Source organism: Salmo trutta, chromosome 6 (genome assembly GCF_901001165.1).
Source record: "Salmo trutta chromosome 6, fSalTru1.1, whole genome shotgun sequence".
Classification (NCBI taxonomy): Eukaryota; Metazoa; Chordata; class Actinopteri; order Salmoniformes; family Salmonidae; genus Salmo; species Salmo trutta.
In genome coordinates, this window is record NC_042962.1 from 20588763 (window position 1) to 20611329 (window position 22567).

Here is a 22567-nt window from a genome sequence, read left to right on the forward strand (position 1 = left end):
GAGAGCCTCTTGACGGTCTCCCTGGTGACAGTACAAACACACCTCCTGCTGTACAAAAAAGAGCACCCTTGACAATGTTCCAGATTGGAAATGTGCTTCGATACTCTCCACATTTAGGTGGACAGGGCCAGCCTCATCCGAGCAGTTGATAGCAGCTGTCAACACTCTCTAGAACTCTTATCACTTACTAGAGCCTATACAGTTTAAGTGTAGGAATGAGTCATACTATTGTAGCTAACTGTTATCATTAGCATTGTAGCAACTACTGGAAACAGAGTAGGGCACTAGAGGGTCAGCACAATACACACACACATGCACACAGTAATACAAACACGAATTACGAGGTTCTTTCTCCATCCATTGCAGGCTAAGGGGGGAGTTGTGTATACAGGCGAAACCGATAACTCTTGAGTATAAACAGTGGAAAGTCTGATTGGTGGACTAGGGGTGGCCCGGTGCAGCACTCAAGAGAATGTGAATTATCAGCTGAGAGCAAACATCTGGCGTCATGTAACTCTGCTGCTACAGTTACAGCTGGCTCTCCTCTTAATCCCGACACATGCTAGGAGAGGAACTGAGAAATACCACTCCTTTCTGTTGTTCTTCTCTTTCCTCACCTATACCGTATGTCTCTCCTCTCTGTTCGTCAGTCTTGCTTTCTCTTTTGCTCCTCTTTCCAACGGCAGCTCTATCCACAGGTGGAAAATGTCTGACATACAGTATCCCTGGATCTCACCCAGGGAGTCTAGCTCTATTACCATAACAGCATTCCAATACTTGGAGTTTAGTTTATTATAATCCCAATTAGCTACTACACATGCAGCAGCTACTCTTCCTGGAGTCCACATAAAATGTACAAATACATGACAAAGTACAGAACAGTAACAGACAAGAACATAAAATATTACATTAAATAAAATGTTTTAAATAAGAGTTATATATAGGAAAGACACAGAGACAACAGACATACAATTTATACACTATTCATATATACATATTCTTATATACAGCACAGTTCAATTTGATTTGTAGAAAGAGGAGAGGTGCTGTGAAATAATGTTTTTTATCTTTTTTTTTAAAGCTAAACTTTTTGCCTGAGTAACCTCTGGTGGCAGCGAATTCCACGGCCGCATGGCTCTATACATAACTGAGTGTGTCACATGTATCTTCGTCCTCTGACGATATAACGAAATCGTCGTCGGAAAAGGATGACCAATACGCAGCAGAGTCGATATAGTTCATCTTGAACATTTAATTAAATCAACACGAATACAAAAAAACAACAAACAAGAAAACGAACGATAAACTGACAGTCTGCAAAGCATAGGCTCAACACAGAACAATCACCCACGAATCACAAACACACCCCAATATATGGGACTCTCAATCAAAGGCAGATAGACAACACCTGCCTTCAACTGAGAGTCCCAACCCCAATCAACACAACATAGAAACACACTCACCAGACTACACATAGAAATACATAAACATAGACTATAAACCACAACCCCGGAAATACTACATCAAACACCCTTTAAACAAACACACCACCCCGAACCACATAAAACAAATACCCTCTGTCACGTCCTGACCAAACTACAATACTAATTAACCCTTATACTGGCCAGGACGTGACAGAGTGACACATTTGTCACAGGCGTCGTAAGGATTGGACCAAAATGCAGCGGGAATATGTATACTCATCTTCTTTTTATTTTGAAGAAGGAGAAACAAATAAATACGTATACAAAAAAATAACAAAACGAAACAGTCCTGTCAGGTGCACAAACACTAAACAGGGAACAACTACCCACAAAAATCCCACAGAAAAACACCCCTCTTAAATAGGACCTTCAATTAGAAGCAACTAGGAGCAGCTGCTTCCAATTGAAGGTCAACCCCATTAACTAAACATAGAACTAGACATACTAGATAAACATAGAAATATACTAACATAGAACATAGCCCAACAAACCCCGAAACACTCTAAACAAACACCCCTCTTAAAAAAGAACATAGCCCAACAAACCGCGAAACACTCTAAACAAACACACCTCTGCCACGTCCTGACCAAACTACAATAACAAATAACCCCTTATACTGGTCAGGACGTGACAGCATTAAATCTGTTTTTGGTTTGGGTACTGTGAAGAAACCCATAAGGCGTGTCTGGTGGGGTATGTATACTGTTTTGAAGGGTATGCAAATAGACTATACAAGTGGTTAGGCATTTTCAACACCCAAATGTTTCTTAAAAAGACTAGACGAGAAGTAGTCAATTTCTCCTCAACCTTCAACCATGAAAGACTATCATGCATGTTGTTGATGTTAGTTCTGTGTTTGCAGTTAAGTGTCACGTCTACTCCCGCTCCCCCGCGCTCAACTTCATCCGTTTATTCATTATGACGCACACCTACCACCATCGTTACGCGCACCTGCGCTTCATGAGACTCACCTGGACTCCATTACCTTCCTGATTACCTCCCCTATATATGTCACTCCCTTTGGTTCTTTCCCCAGGTGCTATTGACTCTGTTTCATGTCTGTACGCAACTCGTGTTTCTCGTCTTGTTTCGTTATTTATTCAATTCACTCCCTGTACTTGCTTCCCGACTCCTAGCGTACACATTACATTAAGGGCAAGGATTGCTGCTTTTGTTGAGCCAGCTGCAGCTTTGCAAGGTCTTTCTTTGCTGCACCTGACCATATTACCAGGAAGTAATCAGGATTGAACAAGATCAAACAACCAGTACAGTTGATCTTTGTGTCAAAAAACTCAGAACATCTTTTTATAACAGACACTTCACAACAACTTTGTCAATATTTTATTATTTTTTTAACTAGCCAAGTCAGTTAAGAACAAATTATTATTTACAATGACGGCCTACCCCGGCCAAACCCAGATGACACTGGGCCCATTGTGCGCCATCCCTATGAGACTCCCAATCACAGACGGTTGTGATACAGCCTGGAATCAAACCAGGGTCTGTAGTGACTGCCTCTAGCACTGAGAAGCAGTGCCTTAGACCACTGCGCCACTCGGGAGCCCCAATATGACTTGACCATGATAACTGACCATCGAATGTTACTCCTAGGAGATCATCTTCTTCAACTTGTTCAATGGTCACAACCATGATGTACAACTCCAGTTGAGGTTAAGGTCTAAGAGAATGCTTTGAACTCAATACAATCAATGCTTTTGGTTTCAGCTTATTGTTAATTACCTGTTCTGACACTGAGTGTAACTCCTTGCTAGGAGTCTCAGTGAGGTCACCTGTCACATTATTTTACATTATGAAGCTTTTGTTTGTTTATAAATAGCACAACGGGAGAAAGAGGGAGCAGGTGAGACCAGCTGTGTATTGACAGGGGTCGCGTTTTATATTGAAAATCAACAATGTTTTTGTTGCTTCAATAGAGGGACGTGCAACTATAGTTTTCTTCACAGAACACATTCGGCTGAAAATAGCTTTTTCTTCAGATGACAACAGAAGTGCAATGCTATTTGGCTGGCAGCCACACAAGTAAATGAGCTTACAATGAAAAAGCAAGCACACACACACACACACACACACACACACACACACACACACACACACACACACACACACACACACACACACACACACACACACACACACACACACACACACACACACACACACACACACACACACACACACAGCATATCGTCCTACCGTCCTTCCTGTAGAGGTTGATCTCCACTTTCCTCTCTTCCGAGCCCAGCAGTGCTTGAGCCAACTGGGCGATGGCCAGCCGCTTGGTGTGAGGGCCGTACAGGAAGTTGCAGGTGCAGGGCTTCTGCATGATCTCAGCCCGCGAATAGCCGCACATGGCACAGAAGCCATCGTTGCAGAATATGATGGCGCAGTTCTCCACCCGGGCATTGGCAATGATGAACTTACGACCTGAGGATGAGAGGAAGAGGGAGATGAGGAAGATGGTAGGGGAGAGATAAAGTGTGCATGTGTGCATTTGTGTGTGATGTGTGTGAACGCGCGTGTGTGTGGTGTGGTGTGTGTGACTAGTGCAAACTTGTGCATTCACAGTGGAGGAGCCATTTAAACATATTACAACCCACGAGGCTCTGCATTGTTTGAAAGGAGGATGTTCACAGGCTCAAAGCAGCTGTCAACTCCCCCCTCTCTCCGACACCTTTCCTCTACCATATACTTATATAAAATCCTTAGCTTTGGAACATTGCTGTGGGGACTTGCTTCCATTCAGCCACAAGAGCATTAGTGAGGTTGGGCACTGATGTTGGGCGATTAGGCCTGGCTCACAGTCGGCATTCCAATTCATCCCAAAGGTGTTCGATGGGGTTGAGGTCAGGGCTCTGTGCAGGCCAGTCAAGTTCTTCTACACCGACTCTAGACAAACCAATTCTGTATGGACCTCGCTTTGTGCACGGGGGCATTGTCATGCTGAAACAAGGGCCTTCCCCAAACTGTTGCCACAAAGTTGGAAGCAAAGAATCGTCTAGAATGTCATTGCGTTAACATTTAGCCCGAACCATGAAAAACAGCCCCAGAACATTATTCCTCCTCCATCAAACTTTACAGTTGGCACTATGCATTGGGGCAGGTAGCGGTCTCCTGGCATCCTCCAAACTCAGACTCGTCCTTCGGACTGCCTGATGGTGAAGTGTGATTCATCACTCCAGAGTATGCGGGGAGCTTTACACCACTCCAGCTGATGCTTGGCATTGCGCAAGGTGATCTTAGGCTTGTGTGCGGCTGCTCGGCAATGGAAACCCATTTCATGAAGCTCCTGGCAAACAGTTATCGCGCTGACGTTGCTTCCAGAGGCAGTTTGAAGCTTGGTGGTGAGTGTTGCAACCGAGGACAAACGATTTTTATGCACTACGCATTTCAGCATTCAGCGATCTTGTTCTGTGAGCTTGTGTGGCTTACCACTTCGCGGCTGAGCCGTTGTTGCTCCTAGACATTTCAACTTCACAATAGCCCTACCTACATATACACATTATCTCAATTATCTCGAGTAGCCTGGTACCGGAACCCCCTGTATATAGCCTCGTTATTGTTATATTATTGTGTTACTTTTTCTCGTACTTTTTCTCGTAATTTTTGTAATATAATTTTTATTTTTCATATATTTTCTTGCTTACTTTTTAAAAAATTCTGCATTGTCAGTTAAGGGCTTGTAAGTAAGCATTTTATGGTAAGGTCTACACCTGTTGCATTTGGCGCATGGGACAAATAAAATTTGATTTGATTTAACAGCACTTACAGTTGACCGGGGAGGCTCTAGCAGTGCAGAAATTTGATGAACTGACTTGTTGGAAAAGTGGTATCCCATGATGGTGCCACATTGAAAGCTCTTCAGTATGGCCATTCTACTGCCAATGTTAGTCTATGGCGATTGCATGGCTGTGTGCTCGGCTGTGTGCTCGATTTTATACACCTGTCCGCAACGGTATGGCTGAAATTTCTGAATCCACTCATTTGAAGAGGTGTCCACATACTTTTGTATATATAGTGTAGCATGGAGAGATGGATGGAGGGCCATGTATGCTATAGCTTGAGCTAGCAGCCCACCATTGTGTTGGCTATCACGCTATAGCTAGCAGCTGAACATAGCCTTGGCAATCACGCTATAGCAGGTGTTTCAACCCTGTTCCTGGAGAGCTACCGTCATGTAGGTTTTCGCTCCAACCCCAGTTGTAACTAACCTTGTTCAGATTATCAACCAGCTAATTACTAGAATCAGGTGTGGTAGAACAGGGTTGAAGAGCCCTGCGCTATAGCTAGTAACCCACCATAGCTTTGGCTATCATTTTAAAACTAGCAGTTCACCATAGCCTTGGTGATTATGATATTGCTACAGTAGCTTTTAACATTAGCATTGTAACATTCACTGAATTTAAGTGTAACAGTATCGCTTCCGTCCCTCTCCTTGCACCAACCTGGGCTCGAACCAGGGACCCGCAGCAAACATTGACAACAGTCACCCACTAAGCATCGTTACCTATTGCTCCACAAAAACTGTGGCCCTTTGCAAGGGAAACAACTACTTCAAGGTCTCAGAGTGCGTGAAGTCACCGATTGAAATGCTACTAGCGCGCACCGCTAAACTAGCTAGCTATTTGTGTGTGTGTGTATGAAGGTGGAATTAAGTTGGCACTGCTCCTCGCTTTTCTCTGCATCTCTGATGAGCTGTCTTGTTATATGGGAACCATGGACTAATGACTGCTCAGTCTGACTCAAAACACATCTGAAGGCCGCTAACAAGAACATTGGGAGGAAGAATGTTTGCTATTCTCTAAATTAGCAGGGCACTATTTCTGTTCTATTCAAATGCAGTGGTCGCCTAGGATTCTTTTCAGCAGTGGTGGCAAAATTAGCGTGGGTGGGATGTGATAGTGGGCGTGGGCGTGGCCAATGGCACGGTCTCCGATCAGATTTTTTTTAGACCCTCTTGGCCGCAGAGACAAAATGTTGTTCTTTTAAAGCTAATTTCCTGCAATTCTACACATTTTGTCATGGGGCGGAGAGAAATGTGTAGTTATAATGCTAATTTCCCAAAAACTCTACACATTTTTCTATTAGGCTGAGATACTTTTTTTTGCAGTTTTACAGCTAATTTCCTGCAATTCTACACATTTTGTCATGGGGCGGAGAGAAATTTGTAGTTATAATGCTAATTTCCCAAAACTCTACACATTTTGCCATGGCTTATGCAGTGTTTTTATGCTATCTGAGTGACATAACAAAATCAATATTGGCCCACATGTCATGCCATTTTGGGAATTTTAGTTCTCTCTATTTTGGTGAATGTTAGTTCTCAAAGATGATCTTAGAAATATATAATAAGTCCATTATCTTTTCTCCATACTTTATATCTGGTTGTAGTCATTTAAGTTTCCACTGAAAATCTGTTGTTTTTATATAGCTTGATGTATCTCCGCCTTGACATATTTTAGACACATTTGCAATTTCCATTCCATTTATTGGCGGTCTTTACAGGAGCTGTCACCGATAAATCTTCTTCAAGGACTAAAGCACACAAAGCACAAAGTGTCTCAGCATTGAGAATGCTTACGAGACTTTGCTCACATAATTGTCTTTCGTTCAACGCGTCAACCTAGACCTTGAGCACAATGTATCGTGACTTAAATAAGAAGCTGACTTATTCCAAGTGGGGTACAAAATGGGCAATTCAAACTGGTATTGTGGCAGATGGATTCCATTCAAGTTTTTGACTGAAATAACAAACAGTGTTTAAAGAATAACATCCGCTTGTCCAAATTCCATTATGTTATTGAAATTAGGTTCTGTATGGAACTGTAGTCCGAATCTAAACGTTAATGGCCCAAAGATGTATGCGTGTGGGACAGGTTTGTGTATCAATTGCCAAGCCATAACTTGGCTCACTATCTGTTATTACAATATCGACTTCCTTAGTGTCCCACTCCCAGCGATAGTTTATTTTGTGATCTCAAACTGTGTGTGTGTTGTGTGTGTGTGTGTTGTGTGTGTTTAGCGATGGGGCACTGTGTATTCACCCGTTCCAGAGAACCCAGGGAAGCGACAATAAAAACCTGTCTTCTCTTATTCTCTCTCTCGCTTTCTCTCACACACAGACACACAAGCATAACACCCTCTGTGGGCCTCACACCACCAGCTGGCCTCACATCACCAGCTGGCCCCGTACCACCAGCTCTTACTGTCTGAAGAAGAAAGAGCCACATACATACAGTAACAACACACCAGCTTTCTCTCTCGCGCTTCCTCTCAGTCACTACCTCTCCCTCATAACTCTCTCTCTCTCTTTCTCACACATTCACACTAACACAGATAGATCACAAACAACAACTCCCACCCAGGTATGGAAAGGGAATTGAGGGCAAGGACAAAACACTGCAAGGCCCTGACCAAATCCAATCTCCCATATTGCACAGCTTGTACCCTATGCTACGCACATAGGGTGGCATTTGACTTGTAAAATAGTTGACTACTAAAATCTTAGCTTACACTTTGGGCTTTTTAATAATAGCTATTTGAGTGAACGTGGGATGAAAACCAATTCAATTTCACTGGTACTGTTTCCAGCTATTTTCCCAACGACTGCATCTATCTAGCCTTCACTGCTACATTAACCACCCTATCCCTAGTGAGAAAATACTGGAAGACTAGTTGTTGTTATTCAGACCACAGGAACACTAGCTGTCATCATGGAGTCAGCTAATGGGGATCGTAATAAAATAAAGAAACCGGGCCAAAGTAAAAACACAATAACAGGTCCTGGAGCAAGGCTTCTCAGATATGCAAGGAAACAAAGGCTATCCTTTCTGCAGGTTGCCACTACGTTTAATGGCTTCCCTCTATAAATTAGCAGCGATGTAGCCCTTAGCAGGTCATAAAGCTAACGGGTTAAACACGGGTAATGAGAAGACGGGTCACATGACAGGGGGGGTGTTCATCTCCTTGGCCAATTGAACTATAATCTGAGCATGCCCCACCGTACCTTCTCCGCTGTGCAATGCCGTTTTCGAGCTGGTCACGGGTGCACCTCAGCCACGCTCAAGGTACTAAACGATATCATAACCGCCATCGATAAAAGACAGTACTGTGCAGCCGTCTTCATCGACCTGGCCAAGGCTTTCGACTCTGTCAATCACCGTATTCTAATCGGCAGACTCAACAGCCTTGGTTTCTCAAATGACTGCCTCGCCTGGTTCACGAAACTACTTCCCAGACAGAGTTCAGTGTGTCAAATCGGAGGGCCTGTCTCTATGGGGGTACCACAGGGTTCAATTCTTGGGCCGACTCTCTTCTCTGTATATATCAACGATGTCGCTCTTGCTGCGGGTGTTTCACTGATCCACATCTACGCAGATGACACCATTCTGTATACATCTGGCCCTTCTTTGGACACTGTGTTAACTAACCTCCAAACGAGCTTCAATGCTATACAACACTCCTTCCATGGCCTCCAACTGCTCTTAAACGCTAGTAAAACCAAATGCACGCTTTTCAACCGTTCGCTGCCCGCACCCACCCGACAGACTAGCATCACTACTCTGGACGGTTCTGACAACTACAAATACCTAGACAGTAAACTCTCCTTCCAGACTCATATTAAACATCTCCAATCCAAAATTAAATCTAGAATCCGCTCCAGCAGGTATATCTCATTGGTCATCCCGAAAGCCAACACCTCTTTGGCTGCCTTTCCTTCCAGTTCTCTGCTGCCAATGACTGGAACAAATTGCAAAAATCGCTGAAGCTGGAGACTCATATTTCCCTCACTAAATTTAACTTCTTTGGGATAGGGGGCGGTATTTTGACGTCCGGATGAAAAGCATTCCCAAAGTAAACTGCCTGCTACTCAGGCCCAGAAGCTAGGATATGCATGTAATTGGTAGATTTGGATAGAAAACACTCTAAAGTTGCTAAAACTGTTACAGTTATTTCTGTGAGTTATAACAGAACTTATTTGGCAGGCGAAACCCCGAGGACAAACCATCCAGGAAAAAAGAAATTGAGTTCACTGTGATGTAAAATTGGTTTTCTATGGGAAACTAGATTTGAGGCACCTGGTTGCAGTTCCTATGGCTTCCACTAGATGTCAACAGTCTTTAGAAATTGGTTGATGTTTTTCCTTTTAGAAATGAAGAAGTACGGCTATTCAGAATGAGTGTCAAGCCAAGTGGACTCTTTTGTATGGGGCGCGCGACCTGTAGCTTGCTCCACATTGATTTTATCCGCTATTGAACACAATATATTCCGTCTTAAATTGTAGCAATTATTTACGTTTTAGAATACCTAAGGATGGATTAGGAAAGTTGTTTGAAATGTTTGGACAAAGTTTACAGGTAACTTATTAGATAATTTGTAGTCATGTTGGGCGAGTTGGAACCGGTGTTTTTCTGAATCAAACGCGCCAAATAAATGGACATTTTGGGGATATAAAAAAGGAGTTTATCGAACAAAAGGACCATTTGTGATGTTTCTGGGACATTGGAGTGCCAACAGAAGAAGATCTTCAAAGGTAAGGCATGAATTATATCGTTATTTCTGACTTTTGTGTCGCCACCTGCCTGGTTGAAAATGATTGTTATGCATTTGTATGGTGGGGTGCTGTCCTCAGATAATCGCATGGTTTGCTTTCGCCGTAAAGCCTTTTTGAAATTTGACACCGCGGCTGGATTAACAAGAAGTGAAGCTTTATTTTGACATATTGCATGTGTTTTTTCAAGAATGTTAAATATTTACAATTCTGTAGTTTGAATTTGGCGCCCTGCACTTTCACTGGATGTTGGTATGCTACCGTTCCACCTAGCCTAGAGAGGTTTTAAACATCAGCTATCTGAGCAGCTAACCAATTACTGCAGCTGTACATAGCCCATCTGTAAATAGCCCACCCAATCTACCTACCTCATCCCCATATTGTTTTTATTTACTTTTCTGCTCTTTTGCACACCAGTATTTCTACTTGCACATCACCATCTGCTCATTTATCACTCCAGTGTTAATTTGCTAAATTGTAATTACTTCGCTACCATGGCCTATTTATTGCCTTACCTCCTCACGCCATTTGCACAAACTGTATATAGACTTTCTTTTTTTCTATTGTGTTATTGACTGTACGCTTGATTATTCCATGTGTAACTCTGTGTTGTTGTTTGTGTCGCACTGCTTTGCTTTATCTTGGCCAGGTCGCAGTTGTAAATGAGAACTTGTTCTCAACTAGCTTACCTGGTTAAATAAAGGTGAAATTAAAAAATGTATTTAAAAAATTGGGCGAGCGCTAATGGTTAGCTACAAACGATATCGCTGGACAAAACATGCTTGAACTGTATACGGCTTGGTGGTGACCTAAGCGAGGAGATGTGAGGATATGTTGATATGTAAGTTGATATGTATGTACAATGGTTAAGTCGAATAAAATAAATATTAAGACGTATGCCAGGAGTAGATATCCTACCATAGAGGCAGACACACACAGAACGACTGCTAGGGAACTGCTGACAAAGACCAGTGTTTATTCTTCCCCTTCAGAACTGCAACAATGTGAGAATCATAAAAGATGTTTGGGGAGAGGAAAAGCTTTTTCCTGTCCTGGGATGCTTCCTGAAACCAAAAAAAAGAAGAGTTTAAAAAGTTTACTCTGGTATGCTTTGTTCAGTTGAGTGTGCAGGCTCCATTTGGGCGCAGCGAGGCTGGGGTGTCACCAGGGGTAGTGCTTATCAAACACCTCCTAATGAGGCTCTGGCTGAGAGAGGCAGAGGAAGAGAAGAGAGGCTGATTAAAGACAAACCAGTGAAACTCACTGGGAAGGAAAGAGACAGCATGACTTACACACACCAATACACACACACACACACCAGCCACCCGAGACATGTGCTCCATGCTCCCGTCGGCAGTCAGTACCGGTGCATCAAGGCTCAGACAAACAGACTCCTAAACAACTTCTATCCCCTGGCCATAAGACTGTTAACCTCTATGGGATCGGTGTCCCCCTACGAGACGGTTGAGCTAACGTAGGCTAATGTGATTATCATGAGGTTGTAAGTAACAAAAAAAAATCATGGATATAGACATATCTGATATGGGCAGAAAGCTTACATTCTTGTTAATCTGCACTGTCCAATTTACAGTAGCTATTACAGTGGAACTGTGAAAGAATACCATGCTAATGTTTGAGGAGAGTGCACAATTATGAACTTGAAAATGTATTAATAAACCAATTAGGCACATTTGGGCAGTCTTGATTCAACACTTTGAACAGATATACAATGGTTCATTGGATCAGTCTAAAACTTCGCACGTACACTGCTGCCATCTAGTGGCCAAAATCTAAATCGTGCCTTCGCTGGAATAATACATTTCTTGCATTTCTTTCTAATCTTGCATTTCAAAGATAGTTTTTTTTTGTATTATCTTTTACCAGATCTAATGTGTTATATTGGGGCGGCAGGGTAGCCTATTGGTTAGAGTGTTGGACTAGTAATCCTTTAAATTGCTAACGACTACTGCTCTCCCTCTCCCACAGACTATCCACACTGACTCTATGCCCATCCACAGGTCTTACTTTTCTTATTATTCTATTTTTTGTTATCTTTTATTATTATTATTAATATTACATTATTGTCATTATCATTATCACTACATTGTTGGGAAAGAGCTCTCAAGATAAGAATTTCCCTGTAATGTTTTACACCTGTTGTATCCTGTACATGTTGCAAATAAACTTTGAAACTTGAAACACAATGCAGCCTGAATATTTCACCAGGCCTCAGGGGCGTCTGTTCACGACGCTTAGTCCATCTGTGAGTGGATAGCTTGGGGACCTGCACCGTATGGTGAGGGGGCGTAGGGACCCCCATGACTAGCATATGAAAGACTGTGTGTGTATCAAATCAAAGTTTATTGGCCGCTTACACAGATTTGCAGATGTTATCGCAGGTGCAGCGAAATACTTGTTTCTAGCTACAACAGTGCAGTGATATCGTGTGTGTGACATGGAGCTGTTGCATCCCACTCAGCTGATGCTGTGTAGGAGACTAGCAGACAAAACCATAAAGACACAGACATAAACAGAATGAGTGACCTATCATCATTAACCCCTTGCCTTGCTCTGGACAATCAACTGAACCCACAAAGCCTTCACTTACACTGAGTGTACAAAACATTAGGAACATTCCTAATATTGACTTGCACCCACCCCTCTTTTGCACTCAGAAAAGCCTCAATTTGTCGGGGCATGGACTATACAAGGTGTCGAAAGCTTTCCACAGGGATGCTGGCCCATGTTGACTCCAATGCTTTCCACAGTTGTGGCAAAGTTGGCTGGGTGTCCCTTGGGTGGTGGACCATTCTTGATACACATGGGAAACTGTTGAGCATAAAAAACCCAGCAGCGTTGCAGTTCTTGAAACAAACCGGTGTGCCTGGCACCTACTACCGTACCCTGTACTAAGGCACTTAAAAATTTTGTATTTCCCATTCACCCTCTGGATGGCACACATACACAATGTCTCAATGGTCTCAAGGCTTAAAAAACCCTCTTTAACCTGTCTCCTCCCCTTCATCTACACTGATTGAAGTTGACTAACAAGTGACATAAATAATAGATCATAGCTTTCACCTGGTCAGTCCATGTCATAGAAAGAGTTCTTAATGTTTTGTATACTCAGTGTATAACCCCATTAACATCATGTAACTTGCCCATCCAGAAAAGCACAAATATTGGAGATTATCAGCAGAAATTAAAAAGCTGTCATGCCTGGCGTACAGTATAGATTTTGACCTCATTACTTCAGACAGTACTGCAGTGTGTAAAGGGATGTTGAGGTCATCATAACATTTTATGATATCCATTCTGGGGAGAGATCTAGGATGGGGCTTTCCCTCCCCCAATCCGAACCCTAACTATAAGCTTGAAAACGAAGGTACTATCTAGAACATAAAAAAGGGGTCTTCGGCTGTCCCCATAGAATAACCCTTTTTGGATCCAAGTATAACTATTTCGGGTTCCATGTAGAACCCTTTCCACAGAGGGTTCTACCTAGAACCAAAAAGGGTGCTCATATGGGCACAGCCGAAGAACCCTTTTGGAATCCTTTTTTCTACAAGTGTACCTTGCATTCCCTAGCACGTTACATTTTTACAATCAACACAATATTTTATGGGCCATTTCTCAAGGAAGTGAGTTTGAACTCCCTAAATGGGGAAATGTAGATTTATGCAAAGTGGGTTTCATTCCGAGGACACTGGGAGGACTTTAGTCTATAAAATGGTTAGTATTTCCTAGACGAGTGCTAAGAGAGTTGGTAGAGCAGACACGCATATAGCCGAAGAGCTTCAGGGGAGAGGCAGAGAGGGGCAGAGGAGAGAGAGAGAGGGGGGGGCTGACACAGGATGGAGTGTTGGAATGGCAGAGTGGTCACAGAAGTGAGAGCGGAGGAGGAGGAGAGTGAAGGACAGCGAAGAGGAGGAGAAAGAGAAAGAGGAGTATGAGGAGGGAGGCAGCGGGTGGTGGACAAAGTGACGAAGTGCTGCCTGTTGGAGCTCAGAGTGGACCACTGATAGAGAAGCGACACCGAGGACTGAAATATACCTTCGCTTCCAACTGTGCTGCTTGAATAGTTTTCCAACTAGTTTATAAACTCAAAACTCAATTCAAACAAATTTTGTTGCCACAGATTTGGTTGCTACTCTTTGTAGTTAGGGCTGGGCGATATGGCCAAAATATCATATCATGGTATTTTTCACATTTTTGACTATATGATGGTATTTGACGGTATTTTATGTTTTTGATTAATAAAAGTTCTAAATTTGCTTTATGAGTAGTGTGTGACCCTAGGGTGGCACCACATATATTTGAAATTATTTCAATGGGTCTTTCTCCATTCCGATTGTTTTATAATGTTCAATTCAACTTCAACCTAAAATAATTTCCTGCATTTCCATCAATTTCTGCATTTCCTGCACTCATTTGAGATCATTTCCACACTACCACAATATGGGCAAAAATACTAGGCCCTATTTCTAACCAAATGTTGCAATCGCGATTTAGATTTAGCTAGCCAGCTAACTAGCGATTAGCATTAGTGGCTAACACGATTTAGCTTAACTTGCTAAGAAAATACAAACTAGATGATTGCAGATGTAAGAAACACAAACTAATATTGTAAATATAGAACACTTGTGGATTTATATTAAGATCAAATTGGAAACAACATTGTTGCATGTGCTGCATTGACCATGCAGACTGAATGAAAGTGTCTCGTGGTCAAGCAACAACAACATGCGCTCCTTGAGTGACAGGGGGTGGGACTAGGTCTGTGGGCACAGCGAGGCTCCAAACATTCAAATACCGTTACAGAAGGTAAAAACCCAAACCGGTCCCTGCATCAATACCGGTATATAGTACAATACGGTATACCGCCCAGCCCTATTTGTAGTATACGTACACTACTCCCTAAATATAACAAAAATAAATAAATGATTGTTTGCTATTACATGGGGAATTACATGCATAGTAGTACCTTGTATTCCACTCAATGTTTAGCAAAGGCAGAGTTACCTAAGAAATAAAGTTTGAGCAACAAACTGACAAGACATTTGTTAAAACACAGCTTGTCTCACCGTTCACACGTTCACACAAAAGTCTTTGTCGAAAATCCTAAAAGGAGCATTTCCATGTAAAAAACCCTGTGAGCACTAACATGTGAAGTTTATAGGAGCACATCAAACTTGGTGTCAAATGAAAGCTACGAGTCTATATTCTTGAGAAATTAAGTCATACAGTATATACATTTTTCAACCATTTTCCATCCTTTCCTTGAATATTAGGAATCAGCAAAGGCTTTGATTTCTGGCCAAACAGAAGGAAAAGGTGTCATAGAAAACGTATAGCAGAAAAGGTCTTAAAATGTATTAGAAATAAATCAAATCAAATGTTATGTGTCACATGCTTTGTAAACAACAGGGGTAGACTAGCAATGAACTGCTTACTTACGGGTCCTTTTCCAACAATGCAGAGTTAAAGATGAAGAAAAAAAAATAGAAACAGTGACACGAGGACTGAATACACAGTGAATACCGAATAACAATAACAACAATAATAACAATAACATCAAAACACAATGTTGACATAAAGACCCCTGCCAGCTAATATCAACATTGGAATTATTTGCCTTCTGTAAGTTTAAGAAAGGTTGCCTAGTTTTGTCATTCTGTATTTCTAATTTCTCTCGCTCATGAGGACGGAGGACTGTGAAAGTTCACAGAAGTAACAAGTAAAGGTAGACCTACCAATTGGTTAGTGTTTTTACTAATAACAATTTGGTTTATGATTTATAAAGTGATTAAAACACATAATTCTGTTACCAAATCGGTAAAAAACAAAAACGGGAACAGAATGACTGCAACTGAATTGACTACAATGGGAATTGATTGTAGTCACAAACCACAGCTGGGTCACCTGCTACTGTCCTCCCTTCCACTGGCATACTGTTATGTTCAGCTCATAGTGTCACCTGCTACTGTCCTCCCTTCCACTGGCATACTGTTATGTTCAGATCATAGGGTCACCTGCTACTGTCCTCCCTTCCACTGGCATACTGTTATGTTCAGCTCATAGTGTCACCTGCTACTGTCCTCCCTTCCACTGGCATACTGTTATGTTCAGATCATAGGGTCACCTGCTACTGTCCTCCCTTCCACTGGCATACTGTTATGTTCAGCTCATAGGGTCACCTGCTACTGTCCTCCCTTCCACTGGCATACTGTTATGTTCAGCTCATAGGGTCACCTGCTACTGTCCTCCCTTCCACTGGCATACTGTTATGTTCAGCTCATAATTGATTTTGTTATCTTTCTGTCGTCATGCGGTCAAACCAAGAGTGTTAAAACAGTCTGAACAACCATTCGCTCTCTCTCCCCGTCTCTATTCTCTCCAGTTAATGCCACCTCTCCTGGCTCTTACTGACACCTACCCATGAGCCCCATCTCTCTCCATTTACTGTAAACAGCCCTCTCACCCACTGAGCAGGGACTGACCCCGGACGTCCATGGACATTGAAATTTGGTCAGTCCAAATCTGAACCAATCATAGACATCTGTTTCACAAGTGTGAACAGCAGAATACAGTAGAGCACAGTACAGCACAGCACAGTACATTAAAGAAAACTAGAGTATACTAGAGTATAGGTCAGTACAATACAGTACTGTAATACAGTTTAGTACAGTACAGTAGAGCACACTAGATTGGAGTACAGTATAATTTACTGTATTTCACTGTACTCTACTGAACTCTACTCTACTGTGATGTGCTCTACTGTAATGCACTCTACTGTGATATACTGTGATGACCAAACTTGTGAAACGTAGACTTCTATGATTGGTACAGATTTGGTCTGTAATGCGGGCGGAGAGCATTACAATAATAACCAGTGTGTAGAATAATGGCCAAACATGCAAAGGAGGATAGTACATAATTCTACCTTTGTGTACCTATTCAGGATACATCACCATGAAAATAATGACATCCATAATTATGTATTCCTGTATAGTACAGATCAGGGACCCATGATGTCATTCTGTTACCATCATTCTGTTACCGAGTATTAATCCACTTCACTTACTATAGTTACATTTTTTTCAAACTCAAGGTGCCATGTCATAGCTGACACCGCATTCTTTCGGCAGACATCTTTAAATCTTAATTCAGAATAGATATTTAACAGCGTTTTGAAAAATGTGGTCGCACAAAAAACTGAGGGCGATTTCACCATCATTCCGTTACCAAACATCTGCACTGTTCTTCGAGTAAATGTGTTTTTGTAAAATGTTCAGTGGAAATTGTTAGAAGTAGTCCTGTATGGTTTGTTTAACTTTGCAATCAATGATTTTTGTTTGGCATACTTTTAAAGTGAAAGATCCGGGTCTCATCGTCATTCTGTTACCGTGGAAGCAATCCCAGTGAAAAAACTGAGGAGGAGATACTTGTTGTTAGAAAGACAACTCCTCACCCGGGAAAGCACCTGAGAGGTTTCAGATATCTCACTTTACCATTTGACCTCAAATGTGGTAATACAATAAAAAATGATAATTAAATCTGTCTCACACAAAAAGCACATCATTATCAGAGCAGCTAGCATAGCTAGTCTGTTTACTAAAACCACGCAAGTTCAAGTCAACAATTAAACCTCATCTTATCATTGAGAGGACCACAATGGAAACAAGTCTCTTGACTTTTTTGGATCCTCACAGTTTTGGTATATTTATCTATTGCCTTGTTTGTCCAACATTTTGTGTATTTAAATTGTCAAATAAAATAAAACTGACACACTAGCTTTGCTACCCGAGCTAGCATTGCGTCGTTTAAAGCTGGAAAGCACAAACAAAGGACACTAGGTGATGGACAGGATAGGCTGGAAGCGGAAGTATGGAACTCATTTCCCCAGCAGGTGCCATGTTCCCCAGTTGGACGTGCGCCTGGCAGCAGCGGGGATATGAAACTGTTAGACCATGACAACCCAGCGGGTTGCTCGTAGAGACTGGGAATGACAGCTAGCAACAGAGACAACAGAGTACAGAAGGGAAGATGCTGAGAGAGAGACTCTCTGTGTTGTAGCATGCTCAGACATTTACGAGAGTCAAATGGAGTGAGGGGGAAGAGAGGTATTGTAAATAACAGTTTTACAGATGCAGAGATGGAAAGATTGTGTTAAGGACTGTCTTGGCTAAAGGAGATGATTGGACGGGGTCTAGCCTAAACAAACCGTGTTAGTGTGTCGATAGGGCTGGCATCGTACCAAGTTCCACAATTGAGGGTGGGGGAGATGGAAAAGATAACATCAGTGACCCTGCATGCATGGATAATCAGCCCCGCTACCACTAAGTGACTAGGGTTCAGGTTGAGGGAACACTACTTATTATAGACACAACACCTATAGCTAATCCATGCACAGCCAATGTTAGTCGTGATCCATTTTAGTCATTTAGCAGACACTCTTATCCTGAGCAATTAGAGTTAAGTGCCTTGCTCAAGGGCAGAACTATTTTTCACCTAGTCGGCTGGGGGATTCAAACCAGCAACCTTTTGGTTACTGGCCCAACGCTCCTAACCGCTAGGCTACCTGCTGCCCCCAGTGTATTGATATACTGGGGGTGGCAGGTAGCCAATCTCTCTCTCTCTCTCTCTCTCTCGTTAAGATGCCATGTGAAGGAACAACAAGGCCCTCTCCTGAACACTGCTCAAAGCAGTGGAGTGTTCAGGTACCGAATGTACAGTAGCATATGACTTCAGATCATTCACACAATCCTGGTTCTCGGTCTACAGACAGAGCCTGGATTGAGTCAGCTACCTTGGAAGACTGGAAGGAAGGACATTGTCCTCTGGGGAACCATGTGTGGGCCTGGCTAGTTTCCCTGGTGATGGTGTGTTTGTGCCTGGGCTGTAAAGCTTAATGTCCTCCCCAGCTCCCATCTCATAGAGTGCAAATTGGAGGCTTCTATCTCATGGGGCCAGGGAGCAATGACTCCACAGACAGAGAAAACAGGGTGGCAGGTAGCCTAGTGGTTAGAGAGGCGAGCCAGCAACTGAAGGGATGAATCATTAGATCATTTGTTTTGGGACTGTACATATGTAGCTTGTTTTAGTTCGCAGGTTCAGGAAAGGCTGAAGAATTGCAACATTTACCTGGAGCTAACTTTGCAAATAGCACTGCTGGGTGATTTGAAAAGTCAAAGACAATCGATCAATAATATAATAATACTCTTAGCAACAATGTTTATCTTTAATTTACAATCTGTTGAAACTATGTGAATAGAAAGGTTCAGAACTTTTGTGAAACATCACGGCACAGTTGAAAAATAGATGGCAAATAGAAATCCAAACTGGATGGTCTTCAGAGATAGATGGGAGGAGTTGAGGGTAGCTGAAGGATGGTACTAAAAACGAACAAAAGATAACTATTGTAAAATATACTGTTTCCATAAAATGTATATTGTATGTATAAGCTGGAAGTAAAAGCCTGAGTGTTGTTGTCCATTAGTTTAATCCAATTAAGGGAGGGGTGGTAGGGTTAGGAGAAAAAAATAAAGGAAAATATATAAAAATATATATACACTGAACAAAAATATAAACGCAACATGTAAAGTGTTGGTCCCTTGTTTCATGAGCTGAAATGAAAGATTCCAGGTTCTTCAAAGGGTTCCATATGCACAAAAAGCTTATTTATCTCAAATATGTTTATATCCCTGTTAGTTTCTCCTTTGCCAACATAATCCATCCACCTGACAGGTGTGGCATATCAAGAAACTGATTAAAGAGGCATGATCATTACACAGGTGCACCTTGTTCTGGGGACAATAAAAGGCCACTCTAAAATGTGTAGTTTTGTCACACAACTCAATGCTCAAGTTTTGAGAGAGCGTGCAATTGCCATGCTGACTGCAGGAATGTCCACCAGAGCTGTTGGCAGAGTATTCATCATTAATTTCTCTACCATAAGCAGCCTCCAACATTGTTTTAGAGAATTTGGTAATACGTCCAACCGGCCTCACAACCACAGACCATGTGTATGGCGTCATGTGGGCGAGCAGTTTGCTGATGTCAACATTGTAAACAGAGTGCCCCATGGTGGTGGTGGTGTTACGGTATGGGCAGGCAGGCATAAATTACGGACAATGAACACAATTGCATTTTATCGATTGTCAATTTGAAATTTGAATACCGCAACAAGATCCTGCGGCCCATTGTGAGGCCCATTTTTTTTGGTAGCTGTGACTAACAGATGCATATCTGTATTCTCAGTCATGTGAAATCCATAGCCTAGGGCCTAACACATTTATTTCAATTGACATATTTCCTTATATGAACTGTAACTCAGTAAAATCGTTGAAATTGTTGCATGTTGCGTTTAGATTTATGTTCAGTATACATATATATATATAATAAATAAAAAAAATCGATCTGCAATATTAAAGCTGATCTACTCCCTCTAAATACGGCAGGAAGTGAGCTGGCAACCGGAGCGTTACTGGTAACAAATCCTAGAAGCCATTGACTGCCATTGTGCCCTTGAGCGAGGCTCTTAACCCCCCACAACAGCAGCTCCTCGGGCACCTAGTGCACCTGCACCCCCACACCTCTCTAAAAAAAAACTGTATATGTATGTGGCTTTCAGAGGGGTTGGGTTAAAAGTGGAAGACACATTTCAGTTGGACCTTGTATGCAACTGACAAATAAAGCGATCTTTATCTTAAAGTCCCGTTGTCCTAATGAAAGAGCTAATTCAGCTTGACTTGCCATGGATAGAATAGCAATCTTTTTTGTTTTAGTGTCTTTACTCGGCTTTGTCCAGGTAGGGTGCAACTGGACAAGAATACAGAGTTTGGTTATAGATTGTTAGTACAGTATGTATTGTTTTGATCATGACTGTATAGCATAGGAAAATAAGAGATTTTGATATTTTGTTGGAAGTCTCATTGTAATGTTAATAGGGTGTGTTAATCAAACAGGATTTTGCTGTAAATTCCTATATCTATCAAACTTATGTTTTCATACGTCCTATGTTTTCATACATCCAAAGTAGTCTGCTGTTGAGATTTAACATTTTTAGTCATTTAGCAGACGCTCTTACCTGTTGAGGATCTTATCCCGATCTTATCCCGGTATTGGGATTCATTGTCATGTGACCATGGCGGGGAATTCAAAACTGCAAGAGTAATCATTTCAAAAAATCAAATAATCAACTATTTTCCTCCATTTGAAAGATATATCTCCTAAATCTAACCACGCTGTCCGATTTTCAGAGGCATTACGGAGAATGCATAAAGTTAGGTTATGTGAGGAGAGTACATTGACAATAGCTGCGTGTAATGTTTAGCCAATTCAAAGAAGGGCATCAACAGACAGAAAACTAGCTAGAATTATGCACTTACCTTTGACAATCTGCATCAGATGACACTCATAGGACATTATGTTATACAATACATGCATTTTTAGTTCCATCAAGTTCATATTTATATCCAAAAACAGCATTTACAGTCGCGGTGAAATTCAGAATTTTTTTCGGCTCGAATGCACCCAGTGAATCCAGCATTACAAATCACGGAATTACTATTCGAAAACATTGGTAAATTATAATATTGTCATTCAAAGAATAATATATTATCATCTCGTAATTGCTACCGAAGGGCCAGATCTCAAAATAACTTTACTGGGAAATCACATTTTGTATAAACTGGGTACTATGCTAACAACAATAAGCTATATGCTAAGCTAAGCTAAGCTATACCGTTAGCATTAGCATCATCTAATATCGATAATAACATTCTAAATATCCCCTTACCTTTGATTATCTCCATCAGAAGGCGCTGCCAGAGATCCCAGGTCCAGAACAAATGTGGTTTCTTTTGACAAAGTTCATAATTTATGTCCAAATAGTTAGCGTTCAGTAGGCTCCCACAAAATGAGGTGGGCAGTGTAAAGTCACGTCGAAAAACTAAAGAAAACCTAGTAAATAATCTATTTACGTTTGTTTAAACATGTCAAACGTTGTTTAGCACTAATCTTTTGTTCCATTTTTAACGTGAAACATCAGTAAACATCAGTAATATTTTCACACAACCTATCAAGTGTCTAGAATAAACGATAATGACAAAGGCACTCTTCTCAGATTCATGCGCAGGCGCAAAAAATGAAGTGATGACGTGTCAACTTGTAAGCTTTCTAATTCGGTGTGTATTTATCACAGATGCTTCAAACAACTTTCTAAAGATCGTTGACATCTAGTGGAAGCAGTAGGAGTTGCGAACTGAATCCTTTCTCACTGTGGTATCTTTAAAACAATGACACTAAATAGTACAGTCACAAAATTCTCTTTTTTTTTTATCTATTTTTCACAGGTTTTTGCCTGCAATATGAGTTTTGTTATACTTACAGACACCATTCAAACTGTTTTAGAAAATTCAGAGTGTTTTCTATCCGAATGTGTTAATAATATGCATATCCTAGCTTCTGAGTTGGTGTAGGAGGCAGTTAAAAATGGGCACATATTTCTTTC

General features: G+C 41.6%; 1 protein-coding gene across 1 annotated transcript in view; it reads right to left on the bottom strand.

The window, feature by feature from the left end:
• The window catches only part of kcnh2b (potassium voltage-gated channel, subfamily H (eag-related), member 2b), a 283242-nt gene that overhangs the window by 248024 nt on the left and 12651 nt on the right, over window positions 1-22567 (bottom strand). The window contains exon 2 of the mRNA XM_029755692.1: window positions 3699-3929. Within this exon, the coding sequence (XP_029611552.1) occupies window positions 3699-3929 (231 nt within the window). The remainder of the gene's footprint in view (window positions 1-3698; window positions 3930-22567) is intronic.